Source organism: Gossypium arboreum, chromosome 6 (genome assembly GCF_025698485.1).
Source record: "Gossypium arboreum isolate Shixiya-1 chromosome 6, ASM2569848v2, whole genome shotgun sequence".
NCBI classification, from domain to species: Eukaryota; Viridiplantae; Streptophyta; class Magnoliopsida; order Malvales; family Malvaceae; genus Gossypium; species Gossypium arboreum.
In genome coordinates, this window is record NC_069075.1 from 143,358,521 (window position 1) to 143,367,608 (window position 9,088).

Genomic DNA, 9,088 nt, shown 5'->3' on the forward strand with positions numbered 1-9,088 from the left:
CGTCCATGGATCAATGCATATTTGGTTTTCTTTTCACACTGCTAGGTGCTTTCACTCATCTGTAAGGATTGGGGTAGATTTTCTTTAAAATAGTTGAGTGGAGCTCATCGATGAACTTAGTTGGAATTGTTTGTGTGCTGGTACTTACATGATTTGGAAATGGATTTTGATTGAAATATTCAGGTAATATCTAAATGCATGGCATGGCTAGAATTCGGGATGCAATTTAACTGAAAAGGTTGTTGTATATTACAAAGTAGTTTCGAGTGGTTATTGTGTTGCATTAGAAGATGTTAACTAGGTGTTGTTTTCTTTCTTATGAAGAATACAGTATATTTGCCTTTTTTGATCTTACAATGAGAGTTTTCTTTTTAAGTTTCATATTTGAATTGTACTATTTGTTTATTTTTAAAAAAAATCCAAATTACTCATCTTTTGCTTTGGTATTGTTAAGTATGTAGAAAACGAAGGTTTCTCTTTTGAGGACGTCGGCCATTCATATCAAATCCAAGGTATCTCTCTACAATCTACTGGTTTTCTTTGTTATTAGTCTGTCGCTACATTTTGAAGCCAGCAGATAGTTGGGTTTCTATTTGCTAATGTTGGATAGTAATTCTCCTTAAAAACTACCCATCTTCATCTGTTTTATGCAATTTAAATTAAGGGTCCCCTTCATAATGTTGATAGTTGATTGGAGAGAGAGATTATAATTTGATCACCAATCTATCGTAAGATTTTTGTATTTAGTTGCAGGCAATTGTTCATTACCTCTCATTTTTCCACTGGTTTGGTTTCCTTCATTGCGCTAGTTTGGTTTCTTTTCCACTGATTTGATTTGTTTTTCTCTAGCAAGCCTTATTAAGATTGTGTATAATTCTTTTGCCTTCAATGTTTTGTCTCTTTTCTTTTGCCTTGAATGTTTAAATGAGAAGCGGAAGCAGGAGCTATCATCTCTCTAAATCTCTAATGAAACTGCATTATCTAACTTGAGCCTTGCAAAAAAGGGCCATCAGAAATGGGGAATTTTAGGTCTTACAAGGAAACTAGAGGGCAGGGTGTACGGTGGACAAGGTTTAAAATGAGTGGCAATTTTGGTAATAGTGGAATGAATGAGGTGAGTGTATAAGAAGACAGATAAAGATTAACAGTGTGTGGTGTGGGTTATAGAGTTGAGATGGCTTAAACTTCCTTCCTTGGCTTCTAAAAATCGAAAGCTTGTAAGTGGGAAATATTCCCACTTAAATATGTTACAGGATATTTTTTATTTATTACAGGATATTTAAAAGATTTTATCTCCTAACTATTTTTAAACATGTTACTCTTATATTGTTTTACAGTGTAATAATAGGGATATAATCCACAATTGAAGGAAATATATCAATAAAGATAATATTTTCTAATTTTTATGTACAACATTGATTTCCCTAAAAGTTTAATTATTAATCATTTAGTGTTTCGTTTTCCAGTTTTCATTTATTTCCCTATGTTATGGCTAAAAAGAAGATCCAAACTCAGCTCAGTTGTTCATTATGTCTGAGTAACGATAATTGAAATAGCTGACATCAATAATTTTCAGAACTAGAACAAGATCTTTCTGTTTCCGTCATTTTGCTATCATATTTGACTGGAATCACAAGCATGTGAGAATGAATGAAGGTATTTTTTTATAAAATAGTAATTTAATTCAGAACTTAGAATTGTTTTTTATGGGTTTTATAAAAAGTTGAAATTTTCCTGTAAATTTTGGTTTGTATGCAGCAATGAATACTTCAGAGATTGGAGTTCAAAAGCCTGATTCTGCTAGTGCAAAACTGTAAGTGTCATTTTATCAACTATTTTTTGGTTGTTTGTTAATTTATAAAAAAAAAAGATTTAAAGAAGGGATTAATTGTTACCCAAAAAGAAGAAGTGATTAATTAATTAAGGTGTAACTGTGAGAAGGAACTAACAAATTGAGTCCACTTTCCTTTTTAAGCCATTGGTTAATGACTTCGGTATTTATCGTATTAGTTTGCATGAATTTAATTCCTACCTTCTCCGTTTCTTTTAACATATCAGGAAGTGGAATTGGCAGTGAAAAAAGAAGTAGGAAGTTGCAATGATGGCTTTAGGCTTACTGTTTTCCTCAAATCTGACATCTACATCTACCCCCAGTTGTTAAGTATCTCTTCAATCTACATCTAACCCCATTTATTTGCCGTTTCTCTCTCTCTCGATCTCCCTCTTTTGTTTTCTTTTTCTTCCTCTTTTCTTCTGCTTTTATAACAAATCTTCAAATATTAATGAATTTGGCTTACTGTTTTCCTCTTTTTTATATATTAATAAATTCGGGTCTTCCTGGCATTCTAGGTGATAGTTTATTCTTAATGGAACTTTGGATATGTGGTAAATATTTTTGTTTTGGGGAGTAAATTTTGGTACAAAAATTGCATTTTAGTCCAACATCATCTGTGTATTCAATTGAATGTGTTTTCCGTCTTTTAAGGATATTGCTTATTGATTCCTCAATGAAGATATCTTTCAATCGCTGCATTAGAGATGGAGATTTGATTATTGCACATGAGAGGCATGATACTATGAAAGCTGTTAAAGTGTGCGAGAATTCGATTCTTCAAAATCATTTACATGAGATTTAGTATAAATAATTGTTTTAATTTGATTTAGGGCAGTGCTGATGAATTGAATAGAGGATATTTTGATGATATATCTGAGCTAAAACAAAACGGTGGTAAGGTATTAACTGATTTGTCCTTTTTATATACATATAGGCTATATCATTTGCAAATCTGTTCAAATTAGTTGAATTGCGACTGATTTCTGAGTAAAATTAATGTTACTTTCTGTAAACATTTTAATTGTTAGCGGTTTTTTTTTTTTTTTTTTTCCTGGCAGATTGCACTGGCAAATAAGATTCTAATTCCCGGAATTGCAGCAAGGAAGTTTCCTGCCGTGGATGTTATATATTCTGATGGTAGAAAATCAAAGCTGCCGACTGTTTTTGATGCAAGTGGCGTTGATGCTAGCAAGTTGGCTGTCCCTGAAGCATCTTTAGTCTGTCTATCATTTAGAGCAAACTCTCAGGTATGGTTTCCTTTTTCTATGTTTGTTTTGGATTAAATTTATGTATTTCTTAATGATGTTATAAATCTTCCATTTTTATCATGATAAGAGAATGTTGAATAGATAGTGCATTGCTTTAAAATTGTGATAAAGAGGCATATCAGCGACTCCATGGCAATGGAGGGGTTAGCACTAAATTGCAATCATGAAAACAACAAAAACATGAGAAACAAAAGATGTTTATAGTTCTGGGTTGTTTGGTTCTAGAATCCGGGACCGGTAGTGGCTCATTAACAACATTGTTTGCAAGGGCCGTGGCGCCAACGGGACATGTGTATACCTTTGATTTCCATGAACAGAGGGCTGCCTCAGCTAGGTAAGCCTAAATGTTTATTGTTTGCAAAAGTGCATTGTGATGAAATATGACATAGTAATTGCTTAGGTTAAACTTGAATACTGGGTTATCTTGAGTTGATGTCTTCATAGATCTACATTTTGTTGCCGTGATACTTCATTGTCTCTAATTGTCTCGGTTTACAAATCTTTATTAGTTTCATTAGTGAGTGCATTGTTATGAAATTTTGGTTTCAAAGATTGTTATGAAATATGATTTTAGAAACTGCTTAGGTTGAGCTTGAATTCTAGGTAGATTTAAGAAGTCTGTTCAGGTAGATGTATTGTTTGAAATACGAGATTCTGTTGCTGTCATGCTCAGAGTCTCGAAATTATCTCGGTTTTGTGGAACCTTTGAGGACTATATGGTTTTTGTTTGTCTAACTGATAATAGAAAGATCCAAGGATGGTTGTTTATTTTTCTTTGATTCTTCTGTGTTGGTTCGCAAAAGAAGGCATGTTTTATGACTTCGAGAGGACTGGAATAAGCACTTAAGTCACTATGGGAGTCCAGGATATTCAGGGTGAGGGATTTCCCGATCAGTTTTCTGGGTTGGCTGACTCCTTATTTCTGGACCTACCGCAACCTTGGCTAGCCATTCCTTCAGGTTGAAACATGTTGAAACAAGATGGAACTCTGTGTTCCTTCTCACTCTGCATGGAGCAAGTGCAACGTTCATGTGAAACTCTGAGATCTGACTTTATAGGTAACATATTAGGAACAAGTTATCCTATCTTGTTCAAGCAGTTTTTCTTTTAAAGCATCATGAGCGTTGCTTGTAATATGCAGAGATATATGGACCTTTGAAATACTGCTCCGCATGTATGAAATCTGTGAATGGAAAATGGATCACTCGAAGGTCAATGATGGGAATTCCATTGCATGCTCATCAATCAGATAGATGAATTTTTTGAACGAACTCTTCAATTCAAGGAAGAAGCGATCCCTTCTCTCGCTACTGGTTGATCCCCAGATCTACCCCTCCCCCTCCATCAACTAATCTTATTCTTGGATCTTGTTCGTGAAATTGATAAAAATCAATATTTTTATGTATTTTTCTAATTTCTATGTGTATTAAATTACTATAGTCTGATATATTTCCTTCATTTTATTTCTTTTATTTATTGTTTTCTGAACCATGAATTGTCTTATGGCTCATCAATCAGATAGATGAATTTTTTGAACGAACTCTTCAATTCAAGGAAGGAACTCTGTGTTCCTTCTCACTCTGCATGGAGCAAGTGCAACGTTCATGTGAAACTCTGAGATCTGACTTTATAGGTAACATATTAGGAACAAGTTATCCTATCTTGTTCAAGCAGTTTTTCTTTTAAAGCATCATGAGCGTTGCTTGTAATATGCAGAGATATATGGACCTTTGAAATACTGCTCCGCATGTATGAAATCTGTGAATGGAAAATGGATCACTCGAAGGTCAATGATGGGAATTCCATTGCATGCTCACCACGCAAGAGGAGGCCGCCTTCAAGTGAAGCAAGTGTGGGGGACAATGCAAGTTCTCTGACAATCATGGCTTGGCCATCTGCTGAAACTTGAGGACATACTGGATATTTGACATTTGCAAGGAAGTGTACCTTGAAAAAATAACTTTGCAATCAATGCAAACACTTAGTTTTCATCCTACTATTATGATTGATTCTTAGCTATGATACATTCCCGAGTATTCTGTATTATTACATCTTCAGTTGATTTAGCTAATAAAGTGTGAATGACTAATGATTCTGTATTACTACATCTTCAGTTGAACTTTTAAATCAACTAAACCTGTAAATCTTATATGAGATTATCTGTATTTGTTATTTATAAAATATGCGACTCACCATTTTGGTGGTTCTTAGTATTTCTATGGGCCAAACCAATGGGTCATGGAGTTTGCTACTAAATTGAGCAGTGAGAGCTTATTGATTATAATAAGTTAGAAGATAAACTGTCACTGTTGATTCTTGTAATTGTATATCTCTGTTTGGTATTAAACCAGCTAAAAACATTGTAATTTGTATAAATGTTCTTTGATTTGTTTATTCAGGATACAAAGTGCGACTAATGATTCTGCGTGTTATGTATTATTTTGAGACTCTTAAACCGTGCGAAGCTCTTATTCTTATTTGAAATATTCTAATTTTCTTCATTTCGTTAAATGTTCTTGACTTGATGGTTAATAGGTTTTCTGTGGACCTGATCATCGGGCCAATGAATTTACATACCAACAAGGATCTTTGCACATAAAAGGAAAAATAATAATATGGGCTCCTCTTCTTTTTCTCCTTTGTAACGTGTCCTTTTTTCAATTGCAATACACTACGTTATATGACACGGGTGTGAGTGTCAAATAAGGGTATGTAAGCAACACTGATTTGTTTAATTTTGCATATGCTTTTCCATATATTTGAAGGCTCGGCTAATATCCCCAAACAATGTCCAGTGATATGTCAAACACAAGTGTCAGACACAAGTATTTCAAGAAAAGAAAAATGAAAGAGTCGGCGAAACATAGACAATTGATGCAGGTATTATTGATTGATAAATAGAGTTCACTCTGAAGCTGGAAGAAAATTTTTCAATAACAAGTTTATGATCAAACCTTTTATATCCCAATAGCAGAGTGGATTTTTTTGTAGACAAACTTTGTTGCTAAGACATGCAGTGGCCACAATATTGGAGCCATAGTTTTAGACCATGAGTAGTCGAACATGGATACAATATGTGAAGGTTCCTCCGGATTTCTTGTTAGGCATAGTCCCTATTGATCAAATAAAAATCAAAGGGCAAAACTAAGTCGAAATAACTGACTAACAAACATTAGAATTCATCCAGTTTGATAGTCTGGAGAGAAAAAAGGAGTCAGAGGACCATATGAGTGCACCAACACTCAGTACATGTTACTTGGACTCAAGTGGGTGTGAGTAGAGGCACGCATCTTATGTGGGTATGTTTGACTTTTTTTTGGTAAGTTTTTCACTATATTAACCCAACTCTTCATTTTGCCTAAATAACTACTGTGTCTGAATTCATCTCCAACACATGCTCGGACATGGGCATCAAGATATGGTCCTCCAAGAGTCCTCTAAATGCATGCAATCATAGAAAAAACTGAAAATACTCGAGTCAGATGCCTATGTCCAACACTTACACCCAAGTCCGACTAACATAACCTTTTATAACATTCAAGCAACTTAAATTGCATCATTACAATGACTTATTTTATATCAAGCTAACTCTCCTTCCTGCTGAGAGGATGGCCACATTTTGTCATTCTTCATAGTGCAACACCCCTCAGCACATGCTACTGTCATCTGGGACCTTTCTTCCTATTTAATCGATATTTTACTTTAATTTTACTTCTGTTGGCTAGTTTCTGCCTTTGCTCACTTCTGCTTATTTTGATTACAGATTTATAATCATTGGCCGACAAATATCAAGGATTGGTGCATAAGCAGACAGCTGTGGTGGGGACACCGCATACCTGTTTGGTACATTGTTGGAAAAGACTGTGAAGAGGAATATATAGTTGCTAGGAGTGCTGAGGAAGCTCTTAGGAAGGCTTGTGATAAATATGGAAAAGACGTAGAAGTTTATCAGGATCCAGATGTTCTTGACACTTGGTTCTCAAGGTTGGTTATTCAATTTTATACTCCTTAATTATGATATCATCATTTTAGGACGGAAAGTCATTCTTTACCTAGAGTTTCTCCCTCTTGTTTGGTACATAATTAGCCTTCTTCTCTAACTGATTGGATGGGATGATATTATATTACAAGCTAGAGTTCACAACCAGTCTATGTCAATTCTATTTTTGATGTCCCTTTGGTTTTATTTTCTTATTAAGTCGTGTTTATGTTAGGGGATCTGATTAGGATACTGATTTTGTTGGGATTTGGTTCTAATTTTTATTTCCTGAAATTATCTTATTAGTTTAAATAAAACTTTCCTAATAAATTAGGATATTCTGATGTCATATTTTTATTTTCCGTATTAGAATAAGGAAGTAGGCAACTCCTTTGGAGTTCCACAACCATAGGCAAAAATATAGCCAAACTTCTGTAGCAACTGCTAGCAGGGCTTCTCCTCCTCATACCAATAATCCTAACCTTGCAGCCTCTTTGGATTTTTAATTATGAAAAATATTTGCTTAACTAAATTTAAGAGCGTTTTTATAAGCTTTTATTAGATTTAAATTAAATATAAATATCACTGACTCACTGTACAAATACAATAAATATCTAATATTCCAATTAGTACTGCAAGCAAGAAGACAACAAATATTATAAAAACAAAAATGAAAGCATCAAGTTATTTAAAATCAACTATTAAGAATCACTATCGAAACATTAATTACAATACATACAAAAACAAAACGTTCGGGGTAGAATTCAACAAAACCACTTGAAAAATCACTATCCAAAACCCTAATTATATATAATAAAAAAAAACAAAGTAGAATTCATCAAAACTACTTCCTACTTCAACAACTCGAAACTGAATGCAGACTTTACCATTAGCCGGCTGCGCTGAATAAAACCCTAGGGGAAAAGGAAAAAATTGTAAAAGCAAAAAGCAGAAGTATAAAAGGAGCGGGTTTGGTTTTATGAGCCACTTGCATGCCAAAAATGCTACTGAGTTATGGTTGAGTAGTAACGGGTTTGCTCTTACTTGAAAAAAGAAAAAGGAATACAAATTTAATTTTGCTCTTACTTGAAATAGATTGACGGGTGGTGACGGGTGGACCGATGGTGACTACCTGACTGGTGAACGATGATGGTGGACCGGTGGTGACAGCCTGACTGGTGAACGACGATGGTGGTGGCCAGTGGGTGTTGGATTGGAGAAGGCAAAGTTATTTTGTTAGAGTTAGGGATTTAGAAATTAGCTGTTAGTTTAGGGATTAGAAATTGGAGGCAGTTGGAGAGGAAAAGAAAACTAACGGTACGCAATTAGGCATCTGATTCGGGTTGGATATAATATTTGATGTTTATACATTATTTTATAAACAAAGAAAGAAACCACAACAAAGCCCACAACTTTTATAGGTGCTCTCCTCTGCTGATGAAAGTTGGAAAAGTGTGGGCCATTAAACCAAGTTGCCAACTTCTCAAATAAGTAAAGCCTCATAGCATAGCAAGATATTGCCATCAATCTTTTTGCACTAATAAACCACTTGGTTGATAGAAAACATTATTCACATTCATGAGGACCAATTTTCATTATTCGGTTTGCATCATCTTCTAGATCATCCTCGCCTTCAATGGGCATGTCTTCGCTGTAATCATCTAATGAACCAAAAGGAAAAATGATGTCACCGGAAGCTCAAAGACTCACAAATCCCCAGCCCAAAATCAAAACCCCCAAAAGTCATCTGCCATGTGGAAGTTACAAAAAAAAAAAAGTTTTTTACCGTTGGGTTTCATTTATTATACTTTTATTTTTTAAAACAGCTTCTTTTCATTTTTAGTCAAACAAGGCGAAATTAAGTTAAAACTTTTCTTGGTCTCATAACTTGATCACCAATCTATCGTAAGATTTTTGTATTTAGTTGCAGGCAATTGTTCATTACCTCTCATTTTTCCACTGGTTTGGTTTCCTCCATTGCACTAGCTTGGTTTCTTTTCCACTGAT

At 34.5% G+C, this 9,088-nt stretch overlaps 3 protein-coding genes and 1 long non-coding RNA gene across 4 annotated transcripts; 3 read left to right on the top strand and 1 right to left on the bottom strand.

Annotated features, from left to right (window-relative positions):
* Window positions 1-1,646: 1,646 nt before the first annotated feature.
* LOC108465625 (uncharacterized) lies at window positions 1,647-4,066 on the top strand. The gene is made up of 6 exons (XM_053029405.1): window positions 1,647-1,656; window positions 1,759-1,813; window positions 2,486-2,591; window positions 2,665-2,733; window positions 2,893-3,081; window positions 3,968-4,066. Exons 1-6 carry the CDS (start codon window positions 1,647-1,649, stop codon window positions 4,064-4,066), a joined length of 528 nt encoding a protein of 175 aa, XP_052885365.1.
* Window positions 3,931-5,283, top strand: LOC108481908 (uncharacterized). Its single transcript, XM_053030043.1, has 4 exons — window positions 3,931-4,160; window positions 4,244-4,415; window positions 4,621-4,735; window positions 4,819-5,283. Exons 2-4 carry the CDS (start codon window positions 4,356-4,358, stop codon window positions 4,977-4,979), a joined length of 336 nt encoding a protein of 111 aa, XP_052886003.1. The 5' UTR covers window positions 3,931-4,160; window positions 4,244-4,355; the 3' UTR covers window positions 4,980-5,283.
* Window positions 5,284-5,692: 409 nt separating this feature from the next.
* LOC108487684 (valine--tRNA ligase, chloroplastic/mitochondrial 2-like) lies at window positions 5,693-8,683 on the top strand. Its single transcript, XM_053030042.1, has 2 exons — window positions 5,693-5,982; window positions 6,866-8,683. The coding sequence occupies exons 1-2, from the start codon at window positions 5,890-5,892 to the stop codon at window positions 7,112-7,114; spliced, it is 342 nt and encodes a 113-aa protein (XP_052886002.1). The 5' UTR covers window positions 5,693-5,889; the 3' UTR covers window positions 7,115-8,683.
* On the bottom strand, window positions 7,766-8,932 carry LOC128294105 (uncharacterized). Its single transcript, XR_008284365.1, has 2 exons — window positions 8,168-8,932; window positions 7,766-7,995 (listed from the first exon to the last, which is right to left on the bottom strand). It is a non-coding gene; the product is annotated as an uncharacterized LOC128294105 (long non-coding RNA).
* Between the last annotated feature and the right edge of the window lie 156 nt (window positions 8,933-9,088).